Genomic DNA, 21786 nt, shown 5'->3' with positions numbered 1-21786 from the left:
GCTATGTTGGGGTGCCCCCCTTTGTGCCGTTTTACTTTTTGCTCTGCTTTTCACCCCCCTAGTCCCCGCCCCCAAAAGAACTGACTTAGCAGCGCTTGTACTTATTAAAATGTCACTTCAGGGCCAATCCACACGATGCAAAGTTTTTGGTGTTTGTTGAAGGATGACACAAGGACTTTGTGTTTGTTGAAGAGTGACATAAGGACTTGGTATCAGACAACAGTGCGAGTTTTGTGCCTCTCAGATGCACGCTGGCCATTTTCTGCTCCCAAGAAGAGGTTGAGGGAATGTCTGTGCAAGCTGAAACACATCTTTCATTTCAGTTTAATCAGGCAATATTCTAGCATGAAATGTGGCCTCTAGACGGATGTTGCTAAATTTCGTAACTCCAGTCAAACCCATGCAATTCCGGTGTGATTTTTTTTGCATATACAAAATTTAAATGCCATTAAAGAATCTGTAAAAGGGGAGGGAGGGGATCAGGTGGGAATCCCAGAGATCAAACTGAGAACACTGAAACTGCTTACAACACCACCACCACAGAAAAATAAACAGAAGAGAGATGGTGCTGGAGAGCCCATCCAGGAGCTGAGGATGTTTTCTGAATGTAGGCAGGCCACCTGTGGAGCCCCTCCACTCTATTGAACACCATCAGTGTACAGAGTAGAAACAATCATTGGTCTGGACAGGAAAGTGGAATGTACTGTAAACGTGAATCTCCAGACACTTCCAAAACAATATCTGGAGGGAATGGGCCACATGTCCACCATGGTTCCATTCTGGGAAAGGTGATGCTCCCCCCTCTCCCAGCTAGCGAAGGCTCTTGGCACTGGGGGGGAAATAGCCTCATTGGCAGAATGGACCCACGGTATCCAACCCAATATCTAGGAAGCCTATGAGGTTATATCATCAGACCATTAATATTCCATATATATCGTTTAATACTCTATTTCCGTTTTACAAAAGAGATGTTCCATATATATCATTCCATATATATCGTTTAACACTCCTATTTTATTCTACAACTTAATTGATATTATGGTTTTAAGACTGGGATCAGGAGGGACCAGTCATGCTGCATGGAAGTTGAGGATGGGGCATATTCCCCCACTCTCTGTTTGCATCCACTTATACTGAAATAAGAAAATACTTTAACAATAAGCTTAGATAGAGATATAAAGACAGACCTGTGTCCAGAGGAGCTTCTATTTAGAGTGGGGCTCTAAATATAGATGGGGCAGAGGGTTTTGGGTAAGGAAGGCAACCAGGAGAAGAAGAAAAGAAGAAAGGGTAGCCTATGGTGAGTTGACATTGCCACCAGGCGAGCAGGCATAGCAGCTTTTTTTGTGAGAATTTGTTTTTGTGAACTGGACAAATGTATTCTTTTCTACTTACAGGCAAAGTTAGTATGTCGAAGGCAGGCAAGTTAAAAAAGTGGGCTAGCAACTTTTGTTTGCAAGGCTAATTTAGGGTTTGTTTCAGCTGAAGATGCAGATCAACTTGAGTCTGGACTGTACCACGTCAAAGGGCAGGTGGAGGTTCCAGGGGACTGACTGTGCCTGCATACAAAAAAACCCTCCCTGCACGTAAAAGGCTGCATGCCAGGGTGAAGGCAGGGAATTTAATTGGGGACAAGCTGTCCGTCTAATGCTTTTTTTTACTCTGCCTGAGTTGCTGAGAGTAGCACATATGGTTCTCCTTTCCTCCATTTTATCCTCACAACAACCCTGTGAGGTAGGGTGAAGCTGAGAGACAGGCCCAAGGTCACCCTAGCTTGGTTCATGGCTGTGTGGGGATTTGAACCTGGATTTTTCTATCCAGAAGGAAACTCTTTGTGTGAAAGAGAATTCAACTCCACAAGTACCTATGCACAGCTGAGCTTCCTTGGGAGAGAATTAATCCAGCAAAGTTAAACTGTGCACTTCACAAAAAACGACGTCCTAACAGGGATTAGGAGACAGTTCCAGATACAAGGGGCAGCGACAGAGAGGCTGCCGTCTCTGCTGAATTCACAGTTCTGCAAAGAAATGCATTAATGGCCTGTAAACATCTGAAAGGAGTGATGCAAAGGTTTGTTGCTATAGTACACCCATCTCAGAATACCCCTCACGTTCTCACAGAAGGGGCATTTCGTCTCAGCATAAGATCACGTTGTACAATGAACCAGCCCACCTTTCGATCCGTGGGTCTATTCATGGGGCACAGCACAGGTCGACTGCGGCCTGGGACGCATTGTGAATCCTGGCACAGCGACCATGTCCAAGTCAAACGCTGTGGATCCTGGAGGGGGCCGAAAGGTAAATCTCTGGAACAAGCCCACAAAGAACAGAAAGAGCTCCATCTTGGCCAGACTTTCGCCGAGGCAATTCCGACGGCCTATAACACATGCACACATATGTACCCCTGCATAAAACTTTTATGAAAAACAGTTTAGGAGGTAAGAGAATCAGGAGTTGAAGAGTCCACTGATTAGTTTACTATATCATAATCTGCTTCGAGTATCAGAGAGAAAGAACATAAATAATTGAATTAATATTTAGCTAAGAGAATGTATTATGATTCAGGAGATTCGGGCTGCAAATCTCGCTGCTGTCCCAAACTCACCAGCTGGCCTTAAAAGAGGCCCTCGCTCTCTTCATTGGCAATACAGAGATAGCAATACTGGCCTAATTTACAGGGCTATTGTAGGGGTTGCAACCAGATAATGTGTGTGACTAAGTGTTAAGTATTCCTGATATCTCACAGTAAGACTCCAAAAAAATGTGAATGGCTTATGTAGGATGTCCAAATACTCTCTCACGTTTCTTCTCCTGATTTTGTCCTCTTCCCAACTTGACTGAGCAGGAGTTGGGCTCAATTCTGTTGCATAAATTGTGAACGCACCTTAATCCTGTAAGGGGGGGATTGCCCTTCTTTGCTAGGCAGGGGCTTGAAGGAAATGAGTTAGGATCTGTGATTTCCTTGTACCCAGCAGAAACGTCTTGAACCCCTTCTCTCAGCTCCCATGCTTATATGTGTTGCAGGCAGGGCTCATTTTGAGGGGGAATGCACAGGAACGCAGTTCCGGCAGTTCCCTGAAGAGGTCACATGACAGGTGGCCCCGCCCACCTGACTCAGCCATTTTGGGCCCGTTTCAGCCTGGATTGAGGCCAAAACAGCCCGGATCAGGCCTCTGATGGGTGGTGGATCACTCTCCCGCTCAGCAGCAGCCCGATTCTTACCATTTTGTGCACCTTTTCGACCATTTTCAGCCCCTTTTTGCCATTTTGAATGGCTGAATGGCTAGGATTGGGTCCAAAACAGCCAGGATAGGTGATGTCAGGGGGTGTGGCATATGCAAATCAGTCATGCTAATGACACTTCAGGTGATGTCAAGGGGCGTGGTATATGCTAATTAGTTATGCTAATGAGTTCCTCCAGCTCTTTTTCTACAAAATGACCCCTGGTTGCAGGGTTCACAAAACGCTAAGCATCAAAAATGTAAGTTGATTTGGAGTAGTTATTTTTACACCAGGAACTTTTCCTCCTTTTTCTAACATAAAATAATAACCTCCTTGAGTTAGGCTTGAGTCCCCTTGCAGCACCTCGCCATAGTCAGATAACAGCTAAATGAAGATTCTTCAGTGTCACCAAAGCATGTTAGCATGAGAATTACCCTGAAAAACCCACCGATGGGAATCTTAGGTGGGCGGAGCTGAGAGGGTCACATGGGTGGAGCTGGGAGCACTATCGTTTTCTACAGGGCATAACAAGCTGCTTCTATTTTATCTTTTATAAATTTTCCTATAAGCTCTCATTTTTAAAAGAAGCTTTCATGTCCCCAATATAAAAGAAAAAATTCGTTTAAAAATTCTCAGCTGGGGCAAACCAGAATCTCAAGGGGGAACTGACGGGCTACAAAATGACTAGCTATGAAGGGATTCTCTTGAGAAATCTAGTTACCTGTTGAAAAAGGCAGGAATGCTTCTTTCTTCACAAAGTTGCCATCTGCATCCAAAAAGTGGTTGGGGTTAAATTGGTCAGGAGTCTCCCACTGAGTTTTGTCTAAGAGCACGGAAGTGAGTGATGGAATCACCATGGTACCCTAACATGCAAACAGACAGACATCATCAAGGGACTGGGATGGAGAAAATTCAATAGGGCTGCAGGTGGGAAAAGGGTTCCTCGGAGGCCTTTTTAAAAACAAACAAACATGCAACCAGATGCATAATGTGAGATTCCCAAAGAAGGTCATGCAAAAATCACATTGCATCAGCTTGAACATCCCAATTTTCTGCTGTCAAAATCCCAAGGGCTGGGTTTTTTTCTCCCACACGACAGATGCTAATAATAACAACAACAGCAACATTTGATTTATATACTGCCCTTCAGGACAACTTAATGCCCACTCAGAGCGGTTTACAAAGTATGTTGTTATTATCCCCACAACAATCACCCGGTGAGGTGGGTGGAGCTGAGAGAGCTCCAAGAAGCTGTGACTGACCCAAGGTCACCCAGGTGGCTTCAAGTGGAGGAGTGGGGAATCAAACCTGGTTCTCCAGATTAGAGTCCTGCTGCTCTTAACCACTACACCAAACTGGCTCTAAATGTTATAGCAGGTGACTAGTGACTCCAAACATCAAATCATGAGTGTGTAGACAAGGAAAATGCACTGGTACGTAGTAGTGGGGCATGCTATGCGCACTAATGATAGTCACTAATTTTCGTTTTTAAAAACCTAAATTTCCCACCATCCCCAAGTAAGGGGAAAGAATATAGGAAGGATATGGTGAACTTTGTGATGGGATGCCTGCAGATTCCCTTACTTTTATTCCCAAGGTTTTGTCACATATTACAGACTGGATCCTGTGAATCCATTTTGCTAGCAGTGGCACATTTCTTAGGCACAAGTAGAGAAACATGCCACCGCTAGTGGAATGGATCTAGGGGATCCAGCCCCTACGTGCAGATGAGTGCAAGAAAGCCGAATTCCCCCCACCTTTCATGAAAAGAATATAAGAACATAACATAAGAGGAGCTCTGCTGGATCAGACTGATGGTCCAGCATCCCGTCTCACACACTGTCCAACCAGTTGCTACTGTGAGGCTTCCTGGGAAACTTCAGAGAATTGTGATTTTAGTGGAAGAGTGGTAGGAAGGGCTCTTCAACACTTGCCCTGCTGGCCATTTGTCCACTCAAAATTTATCCCCCCCCCTTCCCAGCCCCATGAAATCTGGCCCTCAAGTCAGAGTTGACTTATGGTGACCCCTGGTGTGGTTTTCATGGCAAAAAACTAACAAAGGTGGTTTGCCATTGCCTGCCTCAGCAACCTTGGTCTTCGTTGGAGGTTTCCCATCCAATTACAAACCAAGGCCGACCCTGCTTAGCTTCTGAGATCTGATGAGATCAGGCTCTCCTGGGGCATCCAGGTCAGCACTGTCCAACCAGTTGCTACTGTGAGGCTTCCTGGGCAGCTTCAGAGAATTGTGATTTTAGTGGAAGAGTGGTGGGAAGGGCTCTTCAACACTTGCCCTGCTGGCCATTTGTCCACTCAAAATTGACCCCCCCTCTTCCTAGCCCCATAGGGTTCAAAATTTATGTATGTATTTAAATTTTTATGCCTCCTCTCCAGGGAATCTGCCTGAGGCAGCTTACAAAATAAAGCATAATAATAATTTGTTTAAAAACATAAAATGTGTGTTTGATGAGGGCTAGACACAAGGACAGTTTGGCCTGTTCATAACAACTGTTAGACTTAGATCCCCAGTTCCTGACAGGTTAAGGAGAAGAGGAGGGGCCATATTGTGGGGCCAAAGTTAAAAAGAAGGGTAGTTTTAAAAGACAGCCGGCAGAGCTGCTCCTCAGGGGGTTTGTTAATTAGATGAAATTTAAAAATCCTTTGAGGAGTGATCTGGCTCTGTCTTTTCAAACTACCCTCATGTGGAGAAGGGAAATTGACAGAGCCTTTGGGTTTTAAACTACACCTCCCAGCTAACATTGCACCTCCCTTCATTTGAGCATCCTCATGTAAGAAGTATCATGTAGAGAGACTCCGAGGGTACAGCCAGCAGTGAACACACTCTTCCATTTGTCATACACCCCATCCCATAGGGGGGCCTGTCTCATACCTTGGGGATGAAATAGCCACGGAAGTGTGTGTCCACAGCAGTGCAGCGTGGTACATGCGGGAGGAGATTGACGAAGCGCTGCACCTCATGGATCACTGCATTGGCAAAGGGCATGCACTTCCTGTCCTCGAAGGTCGGCAGGCGCCCAGATTCCAGGACTGTCTTGATTTCCTCTTGTACCTTGCCTGCAACAGTGGAAGAGATTTCCTCACAGCGCACTTTTTCAGGGGAGGGGGGAAGTGCTTGAAAGTTGGCCAAAACCACCCCTCTCTTTCTTGCTCCCCTCCTTCTCCTATGCCTCAGACAATGTTTCATATATCCAAACTATCACGCCAAAGGGCTAGCTGTGTTAGTCTGTTGTAGCAAAAGGAAACCAAAGTCCAGTGGGCACCTTCAAGACTAACAGTATTTATTTCAATAGGAGCTTTCATGAGTCCCAGCTCATAAGTCCCAGAATTCAGGGATTTAGAAACAGGTTTCTCAGCTTGATTTCCACGCATATGAAGAAGCGAGCTCTGACTCATGAAAGCTCATATTGTAATAAATGCTGTTAAGTCTTGAAGGTGCCCACTGCACTTTGGTCTTCTTTCGCTTCAACAGACTAACATGGCTAACCATTGCAATTGTCTGATATGAAAAACTCAAACAGTGGGAGGACTACATTTTCTAAGCTGCTTCTTGGTATGCCACAATGCCTGGAGCACCAGGGGACAAGAAAGTATGAATGCTCTGCCTGGCTCAGCAATGGCAGCAAATAGAAAATGAGGAAGTGACGGAGGACTCACAGAGAGGCCCAACTATTTACAAGATCCAGAGGAGTTAGCCATGTTAGTCTGTAGTTGCAAAATAGTAGAGTCCAGGAGCAAAGAGAGCTGTGGTTCTCGAAAGCTTATGCTACAATAAAGTTGGTCAGTCTTAAAGGTGCTACTGGACGCTTTACTATTTTGCAGCTATTTGCAAGTATTTTTAGAACTGGGAAGTTCCCTGATGGCCTTTTCTGATTTGGTGGTGGTAGTTAGGGCTACCAGCCTCCAGGTGGAGCCTGGGCAACTCCTGGTGTTACAACAGATGTCCAGACAACAGAGGTCACTTATCCTGGAGAAAATGCTTCTTTTGGAAGGCAGGCTCTATGGCATTATGCCCTGCTGAGACTTGCCCCTCCTGAAACCCTGCCCTCCCCAGGCTCCACCTCCAAATCTCCAGGAATTATCCAAACCCAGCGTTGGCAACTCTAGTGGTGGTGCTCAAAGAGCAGTTGATACAGCTAAGATCCCCGCAATGTGACGGCACACCTGCTTGGCATGCAGAAGGTCCCAAGTTCAACCCCTGGCGTCTCTAGTTTAAAGGATCTCGAGGAGCAGCCCGATGGGAAAGACCGCTCTTGCCCTGAGACCGTGGAGAGGCCCTGCTGAGTCAGAGAAGATAACAACAGACTGGCTGCATCAAAGACTCAGAAGGAGATGCGACTCAGCAGCACAGCTGTTTCCGTGTGGCTGCCTTTCCCCCTTCGGAGTCTGTTTTTGAAAGCGCTGTAGACCTTCCTGCAGCATCTGATCAAGAAACGCTCACTTTGAAGTGAGACGGTGGCATTGAGCGTACAAGAGAAGCAAGCCGTTTTCATGAGGCCCAGTAACATTTCCCCACCATAAATATTAACAGCTATGGACACGGAGGCTGGCTTAGTTTCTTTACTTCATTTATACCCTGCCTTTCTCCCCAAAGCAGTTCCCATTGTTCTCCTTGCCTCCATGTTACCTTCATAACAACCTCGTGAGGTCAGTAAGGCTGAGAGTGTTAGACTGGCCCAAGATTACCCAACAACCTTCTGTAGCAGAGTGGAGATTCGAATCTGGGCCTCCCAGACCCCAGTCTAGCGCTCTAAATACTATTCTGTGTTGGTTCCTTGGCTCCCACTGAAATCTGTGGGCAAAGGATGTGGGCTGTAACTTGGGGGAAAAAATTGATGTGCTGTCCTACAGCCTGTGGTCACTGGTGGGAGAGGGGGGGAGGCAGTTCTTTAGCCTCCTTAGCTAGTAGAAAAAATAATGGAGCCCTGAATGAATGGCTGCACAGGACGGAAATAAAAGCCTGTGACTGGGGACAGAATTGTGGGTGGGGGAAAAACTGCCCACCAATCCTGACAACAGGTAGTCAGCCTCCACCAATACAGATCCCCGCATCTATCCCCTGTAACACAGGCCGCACCCGCCACAACCATCCCACCTTTCATGATGAGGGACAGTCGGCTAAATCATAAAAAGAGTGGGCACAGATTAGTGGCTAGAAGACGGCATTATCAATCAGGAAGTCCCTGGTTTGTATCTTACCCCGCCATACACCCTTGAGGGGGTCACTCGGCCCTTCATCAAAGGATAAGGGTATAGGCAGGTTGTTGGAAGGATGAAAAGCGTCACTTACATTGAATCTTGGGGTACTTCATCATCAACAGAACGGCCCACTGCAGGGTGGTGGATGTTGTCTCGGTCCCAGCCATGACGAGGTCCAGCACTGCTGCCAGCACATGCTCATCATGGAAGGTGTTCTTGGCTTTGTTCATTTCCTTTGAACGAGAAGCGCCTGCGTGAGCCTCGCGATTTCCAGTTGGGTGGGCGATGAGTGGTGCCGGCGTCCGCAGTCGGGCACCTGGCAGATAGCCCCTTTCCCAGGTCCACCTCCCATTTCTCAGTAGGAGATGGAGAAGGGGAACCATATTCTGTTTCCCCTTCCCGTTCAGCCCAGCGTTCGTCGTAACATTTCCTTTCAGGCTTGTTTGTGTTCCTCCAATGTAATTGCCCTGATGGACAGGACCAGGGAGAAGGGACCTGAGATTGGGGGTGAAACTGACCACAACTTGGTAAAGAAGGGGAAACTACAGCCGCAATTGGCTGCAATCAGAGTTTGGAGAGAACTGTGATAGGGAGGCCCATGGATATGGTCAGAACCTACAGCTGCCCTCATATTGAACTAAAACAAGAGAGCTCATTTTAAGGCATGTAAGATTAAATGGGGGACAGTGGGTGGGGAAAAAACTGCCCACCAATCCTGACAAAGGGTAGCCAGGCTCCACCAATAGGGATCTCAGCATCCCTTCCCTGTAATACAGGCCACACCCTCCACAAACACCCTACCTTTCAGAATGAGGAGCCGTTTGCTAAAGCACAAAGAAATGAAGTGGGTGTTGTATTGGGCTGCTTTTTTCTTTAAGGGCAACAGTTAACCCATTCCTTTTGAAACGGGATGTTTAATAATTCCTACAGTTATTGTTGCCATTTTTGACTTCTAAAAAGAGTGCAAAAGGATAAATAAAAATTACCTCTTGCTGCCTGAAGAGCAAAGCATCAGTGTAGCTCCGTAAGTTGTTTGCATTGATTGTCTGTTTGCTGGCCTGAATGTGTTTCTTTAGAATGACACAGACCTCTTCAACTTTTCTCAAGATCATCTTGTGGGGTTTGAGGAGGAATCCGAGGAATGGGTAGAAATTGAATAACTGCAAAAGAAATACATACTTCCATGATGTAAATAAAATTCATTACAACCAATAAAGATGTGCAAATAGTTATCTAACGCCAAAGGGCATGATCCATTGAGAAGTTTGTGTTTGTCAGCCGGCAAAGAAATGAATGGGAGCTCTCCTGCAGGAAAATAATATCCCAATGAATTGTGACTTGCAGCTTTACCGAAAGGCACGATCCCCTGACAGGGCGGTATAGTGATTTGACTATAAGACTAGAATCTGGGAGACCCAGGTTCAAATTCCCACTCTGCTATGGAAGCTTTCTAGGTGACCCAGGGCCAGTTACTTACACGCAGCCTTACCTACCTCACAGGGTTGTCGTGAGGATGATATGGAGGAGAGGAGAATGACGTAAACTGCTTTGGATCCTCTTTGAGGAGAAAGGTAGGGTATAAATGAAACAAACAAGCAAATAACAAAGCTCTTATGGATTTCTCCAAGTGAAGGAGCCTGCATGGGAAAACGTCATGCCCAAAGCGTTTAAATAGAGAAATCATTCAAGGCCTATCAAAATGATATCATTCGAAGGTGACATTTCGGAAAGGAGAGTCAAGATTTCCTCTGGACAGAAGCAGCCTCAGTTTCTTCAAAGAATCTCCAAGGAAACGACAGAGACCTTCAGGCTTGTCTAGACATGGACTATAAACACAGATTTACAAGTACAATTACAGAAGGTAGAATAAGTGGCGGGAGAGCAATGAAATGGCTTTTTAAGGGGGCAGTATAACAAAAGGGGAGAAAGAGAGAGATCTCATCCCTGTAACATATAAGGAAGCAAAGAAATTCTGTCTTTGGTGTGGTAGATCCTCATTTTAAAGTGCTGAACCAATTATAAATCAATTAAAGCCAGCAGCCTCATAAGACCATAAGAAGATCCATGCTGGATCAGACCAAATATCCATCCAGCCCAGCACTCTGTTCACACAGCGGCCAACCAGCTGCCTTACACTTCAGAGCACAATAAATGGTGTCGTTTTAATGTTCCAGAAAGACACCAGCTCCGCAGAGGTAGACAATAATAAACCATGAGCAAAGAAATGCAATGTACTCCTCCTATAAAAGAGTGACTCAGGCATTTAGGCAGTTGCATCTGAGAGCTCTCTGAAGTGGGTAAACCTTTGCATGTAGAAAAACAGCATGTCAGAGGAGGCAAGATACTTGATTCCTGACATACTAGATTTCTACATGCAGGAGGGTGTTAGTGAATTTTGGGGTAGCTCTCTGATTTCCAATTAAAACTAATTGATCTGGGCTGCTCAAAAGTCCACAGCTCTGAAATGGTTTAGTCTAGAATGCTGGATCACTTGACATTGCTCACCGTGCAGGCTTCTCTTTAGGTCTCTTACACAAACAGGAGATGAGGCCCTACACTGCTGGAACTGGACAAACTCCAAAGCAACTTGTAAATATTATTTCGGGGAAACCAGGAGGAATAAAATTGGAAAACTGTTTTGCTCTGCAACATTTGGGTTTAATTTGAATTTGCTGTTGTGGTCCTGCACAAGTGTGGGCGGCCTGTACCAGCTTTCAGGGGGAACTGGTCATTGCAGGCAGGAATCGCTTGCGCAGAACCTGTGGGAACGGCTGGGGCCAAATTTCTTTTGGCTTCACATTGAAAACAATGAGCAAACGATTCTCCAACATGTGGGACGGTTCCAGCTTCCCATCAGGTTAGGAAGGTCAGCTTGACACAGCTTTTTCAGTTTCTTAAAGGCCTTCTATCCGCCAGGCCGAATTAAAATTTTGCAGATGAAGAGTATTTGCCACATGCCCACTGGATGTTGGCAACAGCAAGCCTCGTAACATACCAGAGTTACTGGGACACCAACCATCTTCCAACATCATTTCTCTCCTCCTCCATTTTATCCTTGCCGCAACCGCCACCCTGTGACGTAGGCTATATGGAGCAAGTTTCCATGGCACAGCAGGGATTCGAACGTGGGTCTCCCAGATGTTAGTCCAACACTTTAACCACAACGCCCAGGCCTTGAGATCTAGGCACTATCCTTTCTTGCAGGAACTGTCCTTAGCCGAGGTAAGGACAGCCAGACCCCTTTGGAGGGCTTTATTGGCTGCCACTTCTGGCTGTGGAATTCCCTCTCTCAGAAGCTGAGGCAGGTGCTGTCCTTGATGGACCTTCTTGTCAGAGCTGGAAACATTTCTTTTCAGGATGGCCTATGGGCTAGAATGACTTTGGCAACAAGGTGATTGCTGTTTTAAACACACAGGTAGTTTTTTGGGGTGCCATTTTATGATTGTTTCAGAGGGCTTGTGTGTGATTTTAGTTATTATTATACACCAGGTCATGACAAATTTGGGGCCCTAGGAATCAGCCCTAAAATTTAGGTGCCATACACATTTTTCAACCTTCATGGTTTTGTATTTTGTTGCTCATAGGATTGCTACCATGAAAAACTACTAATAAACACTTCAAAGTTTCTTATGATTCTATTCAAGCTATATGATAAAAGTGTCGAGTATATAAAGAAATAAAACGGCTAACCCTGGCTGTCGTTATAATAAAATCATTGCTGAAAATACTAGGCGCTGCAATGAAATACCTAAGCACCTTTGCTACCTGGAGCTTGGGATTTGTTGAGCCCTGTTATAAAGTAAAGTATGGTTTTGTTTGCAGTCAGACATCATGAGGATTTTTTCAGGTGCAATGGAGACTTAGAAATGCCTAAATAAAATGAACGAAATAAAACATTTTAAAAGTGAGAGGCAGAGAGGCATCCTTGTAAACACATGGGCACAAAGCATGCTCCTGGCTAGAAATGGGCATGAACCGAAATACAAACCAAAATTAAGCACGAACCAGGCCAGTTCGTGGTTCGCGAACCACAGTTCGTCAGATCCCATTTCTGAACCGCCAAACTTTAGGCTGGTTGGTTTGGTTCATTTTTTTGGTTCGTCACTGCAGACAGCCTGGTGCCAATCAATCAGTTTCCTAGGCAACAGGGGATGGACTTCCTGCAGACCTTCTTCTGACCCGGAAGTGAACTTCTGATGGCCTGGAAGTGACCTTCTGCTGACTTGGAAGTGATGATTTTCTGACCTGGATGTGACGACGTTTTCACGAACCAAACGAACCGGTTTGTGAACCAGGGGCAAGTTCGTGAAAGTTTGTGGTTCGTGAAATTTGATGAAACACGAACCGCATGGTTCGGTTTTTTTCCAGTTCGTGCCCATCTCTACTCCTGGCCTTGCTTGTGGTCTTCCCAGAGGCCACTACTAGATATAGAAGCAGTTATTGCTGCTTCAAATACCAATGTACGTGTAACACTGCTAGTATCCAGTTCCCTAGAACATTATTTCTTACACTTTTAGCCCATGAAGCAGCTCAGGAAAAGTACATATGTATCTCCTCCTCTCCTGCACACACATTTTAGTCTCACAACAATCTTGTGAATGATTAGCCCTAGGTCACTGTGAGTCGAAGTGGCTGAACAGGGATTTGAATCCGGCTTTCTCTGCTCCTAGTCCAACACAGTGGCTTCTTCACGATGCCCATAGCATGCACAAAGGATCATTTCATGAAGTGTGGCTTCCCCTTGTGCACGCTAAAACTGCAGCCAAGATACAGTTTCCAACCTACCCACCCATCCCCAACAAACACAAACTTGGGAATGTTTTCCCCCCCATTGGAATATATAGTCAAGGCTCCTCACGTGCAAGAATGGAGATCCCAGCAAGCTCATCACTTCATCAATGAGTCTGAGCAGAGTGACAAAAGTTGGGTCGGCGTAATCAAACCTGTCTCCAAACAATATGGCAAATGTGATGTTTGTGGGAGCCGTGTTAAAGGTTCTTAACTTAAAAGGTTCACCTAGAAAGAAAAAGAACAAGGAACGGAAATGTGAATGCTGGGGTGGGGAGGGCAACTGGGCAGATGGCTGCCCTATGGAAGCAGCAGAAGTGACTCGTAAGACATGGCTCACCTTTAAAAGACTTGATCAGCTCAATAAGGTGATGGAGCTCCTCAAGGATCCGTCCCTCTATAAGTTTTTTCCCCACCCCGAGGTCCCGCATGCTCGACATGGTGAATCGACGAGTGGCTTTCCACAGCTCCCCAGAAGAGAAGAACACACCTGAGGATGGAATCACAATCGATTAGCCTTCTTTCAAAGGGAGCACTGAGTGCTGTCAATAATTAGTACTTTGACTTGGTTTGTTTACTTTAATTTTTTTTCAAATTTTATTTTACTTCATTTACATCCTGCCTTTTCCCCCAATGGGGACCCAAAGAGGCTTACGTCATTCTCCCCTCTCAATGAACTATGAGATAGGATGGGCTAAGAGTATGTGATTAATGACTGCCATTTGTTCTAGGTGGGGCTGCCCTTGAAGATTACCCAGTTGGTTCAGAACACAGTAGCCAGATTTCTGCTAATGGTGGGCTGGGACTAGGGTTGCCAACTCAGGACATGGACATTCCTGGAGATTTATGGGGGGGAACCTAGGGGGGAACCTAGCGGGGGAGGTTTCATACCTTAGAGGGCTATAATGCCATAGCTCCACCCTCCAAAGCAGCCCTTTCCTCCAGGGGAATTGATGTCTGTCATCTGGAGATCAGTTGTAATTCCAGTAGATCTCCAGGCTCCACCTAAAGGTTGGCAACACTAGCTAGGACACATATTGCTAATATGATTATTATATCCACTGGCTTCCAATTTGGTTTTTCAGTACAATTCAAAGCGATGGTTCTGACCCAGGAATGCAAGGGATCATAATATTTGAAGGATTGCTTCATTCCTAGGATCTGGCCCATACTGCTCCATCTGTTTTAGAGGTTTGGCTGTGGGTGGCCCCACTTTCAGAGGTTAGACAGGCATAAGGCGACCTTTTTTGATGGTGGTGCCCTTGTTATGGAATAATACCCCCCTGAAAGATATTCAGATGCACTTTATTTTAATTGGTTTGAGTTAGAAAGTGAAGGCAAGTTCATCCTTGCATAGAAATGCAATAAATTAAATTAATTAAATTAAATTAATTCCCCCCTGGAGCTTTTCACAGATAATGTCTAATCTTCCTTCTGATTCAGTGTTGGTCTGGGCACTTTCTTGCTTTTACTGTTTTCCACAGATTAATTGATGGTTTTATATTTTTTATTTGCTTGAGGAGTTTAGGCCGGGACTTGTGATAGGCACTTGTAATTCTATGTGAGGTTGTGGATCAGTGGTAAAGCATCTGACTTGCATGCAGAAAGCCCCAGGTTCAAACCCCAGCATCTCCAGTTAGAAGGATTAGGTAGTACGTGATAGATAAGACCTTCACCCAAAACCTTGGAAAGCTGCTCTAATCAGAGTAGACAATACTGACCTTGCCAGATCAGGGGTTCTGACTCACTAGAAGGTGGCTTTATGTGTAAATAAAATATAGAAGACTAGCCATGAACAGAGATGTTTTTGAAAGGGGTGAGACATTTATGGAGGAGAGGTCCATCAATGTTCCATACTGTGAGGTAAGGGAACCTCCACATTCAGAGGCAGTCAACCTCTGCACTGAAGCGACAGGAGGCAACATCAGGGAAAGCCCCATTGTACGGGCACTCTGGGACAACCAGCTGGCCACTGTGTGAAACAGGATGCTGGACTAGATGGACCTGTGGGCTAATCCAGCAGTTCATCCAACAGGCACGTTTACAAAAATGCTTGAAAAGGACCCGTTTAAAGATAGAATGAAAGTTTTGCTGTTTTTAACAGCACTCATGTGTCATCACCAGAATCACGTTTGGACTCATACAGCCCAATTGAATATAAAAAGAATATTAAAGGGCAAGCTTTCCCAAGAAATGCTGTTACCGTTGCCATGCTGGATCCGGTAAAATATTGGGATAGGAGGTCTGTCCAAAAATTCATCTGTATTGCTCAGAAGCGCTTCCTTTACTGCCTCATATCCAGTCAGCACCACGACTTTCTGAAAACCCAAATGGACCGTGAAGACTGGGCCATATTTTTCAGAAAGCTGGAAAAGAAACACAGAGTTTCAGTACAAATGAAAGAATTTAGATCAGATCAGTAGGACAAAGGAGAACTGGGTTCAAAACCTCGCCCTGCCTTGAAACTCCCTGGGTGACCTTGGGCAACCTACCTCACAAGCAGGGCCGGCGCGCCCATTGAGGCCAGGTAGGCGGTGGCCTCAGACGTGGGGTGCCAGAGGGAGTGCTGGAGGAGGCGCGGGGGGCGGGAACGCGCGCCACAGAGCTCTCCTATCCCTCCTGCCCCGCACCGCCCCCTTCCAACTCCGTCTCTCTTTTTTCCAGCCATGGTGGAGGTGGACAGAGCTCCGCTGAGGCTGCAGCTCTGCGACACCTCGGGGCAGGTAAAGGGGGGATGTGTGTGTGTTGGGGGGGCCCGGGCGGCCGTCGGCTGCCCTTGCCCTTTGCTTCGCCCGCAAGAGGAGTTCGACGGGCTGTGCCGGCGGTGCTACCTGCGCGCCACCACCAGGCCACCGGCGCACCAAGCCGCCCGCCCGGCCACGAGCGCCCGGCCAGCCGGCCACGAGCGCCGGAAACCCTTGTGCTGCCCCTGCTCACAAGGTTGTTGTGAGGATAAAATGGAAAAGAGAAGAAGGCCACCCTGAACTTCTCAGAAGAAAAGTGGTATAAAAACGTAGCAAGATAGCTGGGCAGGTGTGAACATTATTTAAACATATTGAGTTACTCAGACTAAGGGATGGAAGACCAGCCCTTATCTGATTCAGCAGATCTTATTTTAAAGCTTCATTTTTTCTAACCATTTTAAACAAATTGGGAGGGCAGATGGAGAACAGGAGCTGCTCCATGGCTTGCTAACAGGCGTTCACCATGGACTGGGTCGCGGCTATTCTGCTGGAGCAGTGTCAGAAACCCTGAAGTTACACCACCAAGAACATCTTTGCCGGAGAGATCTGCAAGAAGGAGAAGCAACAGCATCCTGACAGATGGAAAGTAACAAAAAATGTGACACCATCTATCAAAGATTGAGGGACCAAGACCGGCTGGCAGCATTCCAGAGGCTCAGAGGGACAGACCTGACTCAGTGTTAAAGACAAGAAGCCTCAAAGGTGTGTAGGCGAAGTCTGGTGCCACCTAGCCACCCACTTTTCTCTCACTTCTATGGCAGAATTGAAACCAGAGCTGTGCCAGAACTTTTTTGAAACATCTGCCCCTTTCCCAGGAGCTGTTAAAGGAACTCAAAGCCAAGCGACAAGTGATGCCTGACACAGGTTGTACCCTTGTCAGCTTCCCTCAAGTTTTGATGGGAAATGTAGGTGTCCTGGTCTCGCAGCTGTAATAGAGAGCCAAGCTGTAAAGCCTACATTTCCCATCAAAACTTGAGGGAAGCTGACAAGTGTCCCACCTGTGTCAGGCATCACTTGTTGCTTGGCTCTGAGTTAAGGGCTCAAGACAAAGGTTTCTTCTGGCCTAGGGACACTCAGAAAGCTTCACCACTGACCCGACTAAGGTCTAAGGTCTTCTACTGACCTTGCCATGCCAGATCGTTTTACATCTCTATCACAAGTTTAGCATTTGAGACATTACCTTTTTCATCTGTGGGGATTGCAATATGATAGCACCGTCAGCTAGCGAAATGTCAATGCATCTTTAAAATTGCAGCCCCGTGAACATGAATGCAGGAAGCTGCCATCTACCAAGTCAGACCTTTGGGTCTATCAAGGTCAGTCTTGTTTTCAGCAGCTCTCCAGGGTCTCAGGCAAGCATTCCTATTTCATTTAAACTCTGCCTTTCTCCCCAATGGGGAACCAAAGCAGCTTACATCATTCTCCTCGCCTCCATTTTATCCTCACAATAACCCTGTGAGGTAGTTTAGACTGAGAGTGGGGGACTGGCCCAAGGTCACACAGCAACTTTCCATGGCAGATTGGGGATTTGAGCCTGGATCTCCCCGATCCTAGTTCAACCACTACACCACACAGTCTCTCATCCTAGCTCATCTTGGCTGATCCTTTTAACTGAAGACACCGGGAGGATCAAACCCAGGACCTGCATGCAAAGTAGATGCTGAACCACTCACAGCTAAACCACATGAGACAAATTGCACGAGGAAGTTCAATATTAGCCAGGAAGTGTAGTTTGAATTTCACCTCTCTCTACAGAGCCCTGCAGATAGCTCCCCAGAGGGTTTGTTAATTTCACCTCTCTACAGAGCCTGCAAAGATTGCTCCTCAGAGGGTTTGTTAATAATTAACAGATCCTTCAGAGAGGCAAAGAGGAAACTAACAAACGCTCTGAGGAGCAATCTTTGCAGGCTTTGTAGAGAGGTGAAATTAACAAATAACATTGCTTCTCCAATTCTCTTGAGCATCCTCCTGTAATTAGTCTGGTGTGGTTTAGCTCTCCTCTAGAAGGGGAGGTGAAACTGACAGAGCCTTAGGGAGGCAGAGAAAATTAACAAACCCTCTAAACAGCTATCTTCCTGGCTCTGTAGAGAGGGGAAATTGACAAAGCCTTCCAGTCTCTTTTAAAACTCAGCTTCCTGGCTAACATTGCAACTTCCTTCACCTGCTCCTCCTCGTGTAATTTGTCTCTTGTAGCTTGGCTCTCAGCCACAGACCCTCCTCCATCTATGCAGGGTTATTCAGCTTATGCCCACTGACTCTGATGGGCTTACATTGGAGTAACTCTAATAATAATAATAATAATAATAATAATAATAATAATAATAATAATAATAATTGATTTATATACTGTTCTTCAGGGCAACTTAATACCCACTCAGAGCAGGTTACAAAGTATGTTATTATTATCTGCATAGGATTACCCACGAATTTTCAAATATGAAAGGAATTTAGGATTTTGATCTTCACCTTCCTAACAGTGATTCCTTCTGAAAGTTCTCCTGTGAAACAATACCAAGAATTTTTTTAAAAAAAATTACATCTGAACTCTCAGGGAGCTAAAAGGAAATAAAGGGGGAGAGTCTTACCTTCATAAAGGATTTATCTTGCCTTTTAATATTTATGATGTGCAGATTGCCAAAGAGCGGGAGAGGAGGAGGGCCCGGAGGCAGGTTCGGAGAAGGTCTTACAGAGTTCCTCAGGTACAAGAGCGTAGCCAGGACCAGCAAGGCAAGAAGAACAAGCGTTACGGATGGGCCGAGCAAGGCTAATGCCGAAGCAGCCATGCCTAGCTTGGGTTTGCAGCTGCTGGCTGAGAAGGAGAAATCTGATCTCGCAGTGGGGGGAGAGTGATTTTTGTTTGTTCAGTGCTTAGATTTTATTCGTTTTTTTTTTTTTTTTACTTTGGACTCTATGCTCCCTCATCCAACACCCCCTCCCCCCTACACAACTCCTAGATTATAAATCGATTTGGCTGCAGAGGGCTGAAAGGTTTAAAAATTATGTTGCAACTCAGGGGAGAAAGGATAGCACGTTCTTGGCGAGCTGGCCAGATTAAACATTTTCAACATCTTCCAATATATTAGATTTAGCTGTTTATTCCTGGCTGCTATCCTTTGGGTGGGAGGCATGCTAAAGATTTTTGGAGTGGGCGTTACTTTCATTTGACACACAAGGCCCCTTTTTAAAGGAGCTCCCTTAGAATTAACGCCTAACTCAAAGTGGAAAAACACACCCAAGGGTTGAACATTCAACAATGTAATTAATCCTTAATAATTTTATAAATATATCTCATTAAAAGGTTTAAAGTGACCCAGTGCATCAAATTTCTAGCTAATGACAATAAATATATAATTAACAATCTCATACAAAATTCATACAAAATTCAATATACAATCACAGATGCAGAAAATACAAATTATTCATTCAACAAATGGCCAAGGAGCAAGCGTATCCATGCTAACACTGTAAATCTTTTAGCTTATTAGAGCATCCTCCATGACTTCTTGTATGATGAATCTAGTTCTCTTCTAGGTATGATGCCGACGGACCATTCTTGAAGGAACCCCCAACAATCAAGGAAAGTACCCACAACGAATATAAGAAAGAATCTTAATGTTGTTAATCTTTCTTTGCTGGTGGAAATGGCTCATTCAAAGTCACCAAGGACCCACAGACCCATCAAGGGACCGGTTATCAAGATGCTTGTTTCCAAAAGCTTTGCTTCATCAGGGGTCAATAGACCTTGCCACCGTGCATCTGTAATGAGATTTTGGTACTAATGCCAATTGTGCCTCTCTCTTGTAGAATCTTACATTCTAAAAGTGCTCACTGAAACTGATGCTTAACTCTGTCCTGTAGGAGGGTATTTATTGCCATATGGAAGTAACTATAGGAAGTTTAATCCTGACAAATTAGAGGAGGTGCTGGTCAAGCAGAGGTTGTGAGGCTCCCAGTTTTTGACGGAGGCAAATTTATCACTGTTAGAATCATTTGAGGAGCTTGGAAGTCATGTTGGAGAAGCCAGTCGACAAAGTAGCCAAGAGTAGATTTTTGTACTTGGAGTTCATAATTAAAATATTTGGGCTTAGTTAATTCAGTCATGCTGATCTATGCCACAGTAACATCAAGACTAGATTACTGTAACACGCTGTACATAGAGCTACCCTTGAAGATGATGTGGGAAATTCAGCTGGTGCAAAGTGCTGCAGGACAGCTGCTGGATCGACCCAGTAAAAATAGGTGTATGTTGTGAATATTGCAGTGGCTACAAATCTGTTTCCAAGCACAATACAAAGAGTTGGATCTTACCACTAAAGCTTTTCCTGGCCTGGGGCTTTCATATTTGCAAGAGTGCCTATCCCTGTATACTTTCCAATGACAGTTATTCTCTGCTGGTCAAGGATTACTACTGGTTCTGACCTGCAAGAAAATGCAAATCTTGGGTGTCAAGATATGGACATGTAAAAAGGGGTCATGTTGGTATTGTGGAGCGGCAGACCTGATAATGTAAGGAAGGCCCCTGTCATTGATAATTTTCTGGTGCCACTGCATGGCTGAATTATTTAAAATATAACTAGACTAGCAACAAAGCCTATTGTGGGGGAAAAATACAACGGGCTCTAGAAGGAGCAGGGCGGGCGGGCAGGCAAAGCATTGCCCCCTCTTGTTGCCAAGTAGACCCCCTCTCCTGCTTTAAGGCCTGCCATGAACTGTGTTAAAGTTTCCTGCATTGCTGTTTCACTGCTGCTACACAAAGACTGCTTTGCACGTGTGTGCTCTAATGCACATGTCAGTTTCCTGCCTGCGTGTCAATTACCTTGCTGCTGCAATAGACTGTGTAGTTTACTGACTCCATGTTTGGTTAACTGCACAAAGGACTCTCTTCCTGGGCAGCCCTGCCCAGACCTGTATCTGGACTTCCCAGTGTGTGTTTGGACTGTGTTACAAGTGTGCCCCGTGCCTGCATTGCCATCTGCCACGGACCGTGCCTGTTCCCTGCTTTGGACTGTGTTTTAAGTGCTGTTTCCCCCTGCCTCCATGGAAGCCTGCCTCATATGGGCCCAAGCCGCTGCTAGCAGCCGGGCGCCAGCCGGGGAAACCTCCAGCGAGCCTGGCTAGGCGCTCCCTGGTCAGTTCCCGCCTGGAGCCTCCCGCGAGCCGGTCGCTGAGCTTGCCCTCGCTACCGGGCAGCCTGCTATCCAGCCCCAGCTATGCCCAGCCGGCATCCATGTTCCCAGACAGCCAGAAGGCCCAGGGAAGAAGACTGCTTTGAGAAGCCATTTCGGCGAAGCGGGCACACCACGTCCGCAGCGAGAGTACCTCGCCCCGCTCTGCATATCTTAGGAGCCGCCCAGGAGAAGGAACTAAGTGCCGACCATCCCAAGCACTTAGAGAATGCATCTCAAAGAAACCTCCGCATTCCAGAGCCGATGACATCAGGACAAGCCCTGTCCGCTGGAACATCCTTTCAGCCCACTTGGATTTCCCCCTCCCTCTTTTGTCCCCTCTTCCTGAGGTGTCACTTATCACAATCAGATTACCAAAGTGGCCCATCCAAGCCATTTAGTAACCCATTAGACCCTTTGTTTTAATCTGTGAGAACCACCAAGTACAGCACCTGCCCCAGGGTACGTTTGGGGGTATTTAAGTTGGTCTCCCAGACCACTCGGTGCTTAGGCCATTCCCATCCAGAACCCCTCGCTGTCTGTGGCTTAGGCCATTCCTATCCCGACTTCCTTGCTGTCCGTCTGTGGTTCCAGTGCTGGCATTGGGCCACCCTCGCTGCTGTGTCTCTGCTTCGCTCCAGGATAAGTGAGTAT

At 46.0% G+C, this 21786-nt stretch overlaps 1 protein-coding gene across 2 annotated transcripts in view; it reads right to left on the bottom strand.

The window, feature by feature from the left end:
* The window catches only part of LOC129340695 (cytochrome P450 2W1), a 34888-nt gene extending 16094 nt beyond the window's left edge, over window positions 1–18794 (bottom strand). The window contains exons 1-9 of one of the 2 annotated variants that reach the window (XR_008598043.1): window positions 18553–18794; window positions 15427–15589; window positions 13564–13713; window positions 13294–13451; window positions 9422–9595; window positions 8527–8668; window positions 6109–6293; window positions 3943–4084; window positions 2173–2376 (exon numbers count right to left, since the gene is read on the bottom strand). Coding sequence is in view for 1 of the 2 variants with exons in the window: in XM_054995632.1 (XP_054851607.1) it covers window positions 2189–2376; window positions 3943–4084; window positions 6109–6293; window positions 8527–8668; window positions 9422–9595; window positions 13294–13451; window positions 13564–13713; window positions 15427–15589; window positions 18553–18750 (1500 nt within the window). In the remaining variant the exon portion in view is untranslated. Of the gene's footprint in view, window positions 1–929; window positions 2377–3942; window positions 4085–6108; window positions 6294–8526; window positions 8669–9421; window positions 9596–13293; window positions 13452–13563; window positions 13714–15426; window positions 15590–18552 lie in introns of those variants that run through there. The other variant, XM_054995632.1, reaches the window with a different exon arrangement.
* Window positions 18795–21786: the final 2992 nt, after the last annotated feature.

The sequence above is a fragment of the Eublepharis macularius genome, chromosome 12 (assembly GCF_028583425.1).
Source record: "Eublepharis macularius isolate TG4126 chromosome 12, MPM_Emac_v1.0, whole genome shotgun sequence".
In the NCBI taxonomy this organism is placed as follows: domain Eukaryota; kingdom Metazoa; phylum Chordata; class Lepidosauria; order Squamata; family Eublepharidae; genus Eublepharis; species Eublepharis macularius.
The sequence above is the reverse complement of the archived record's forward strand: the minus strand, read 5'-3'. Positions and strand labels throughout refer to the sequence as shown.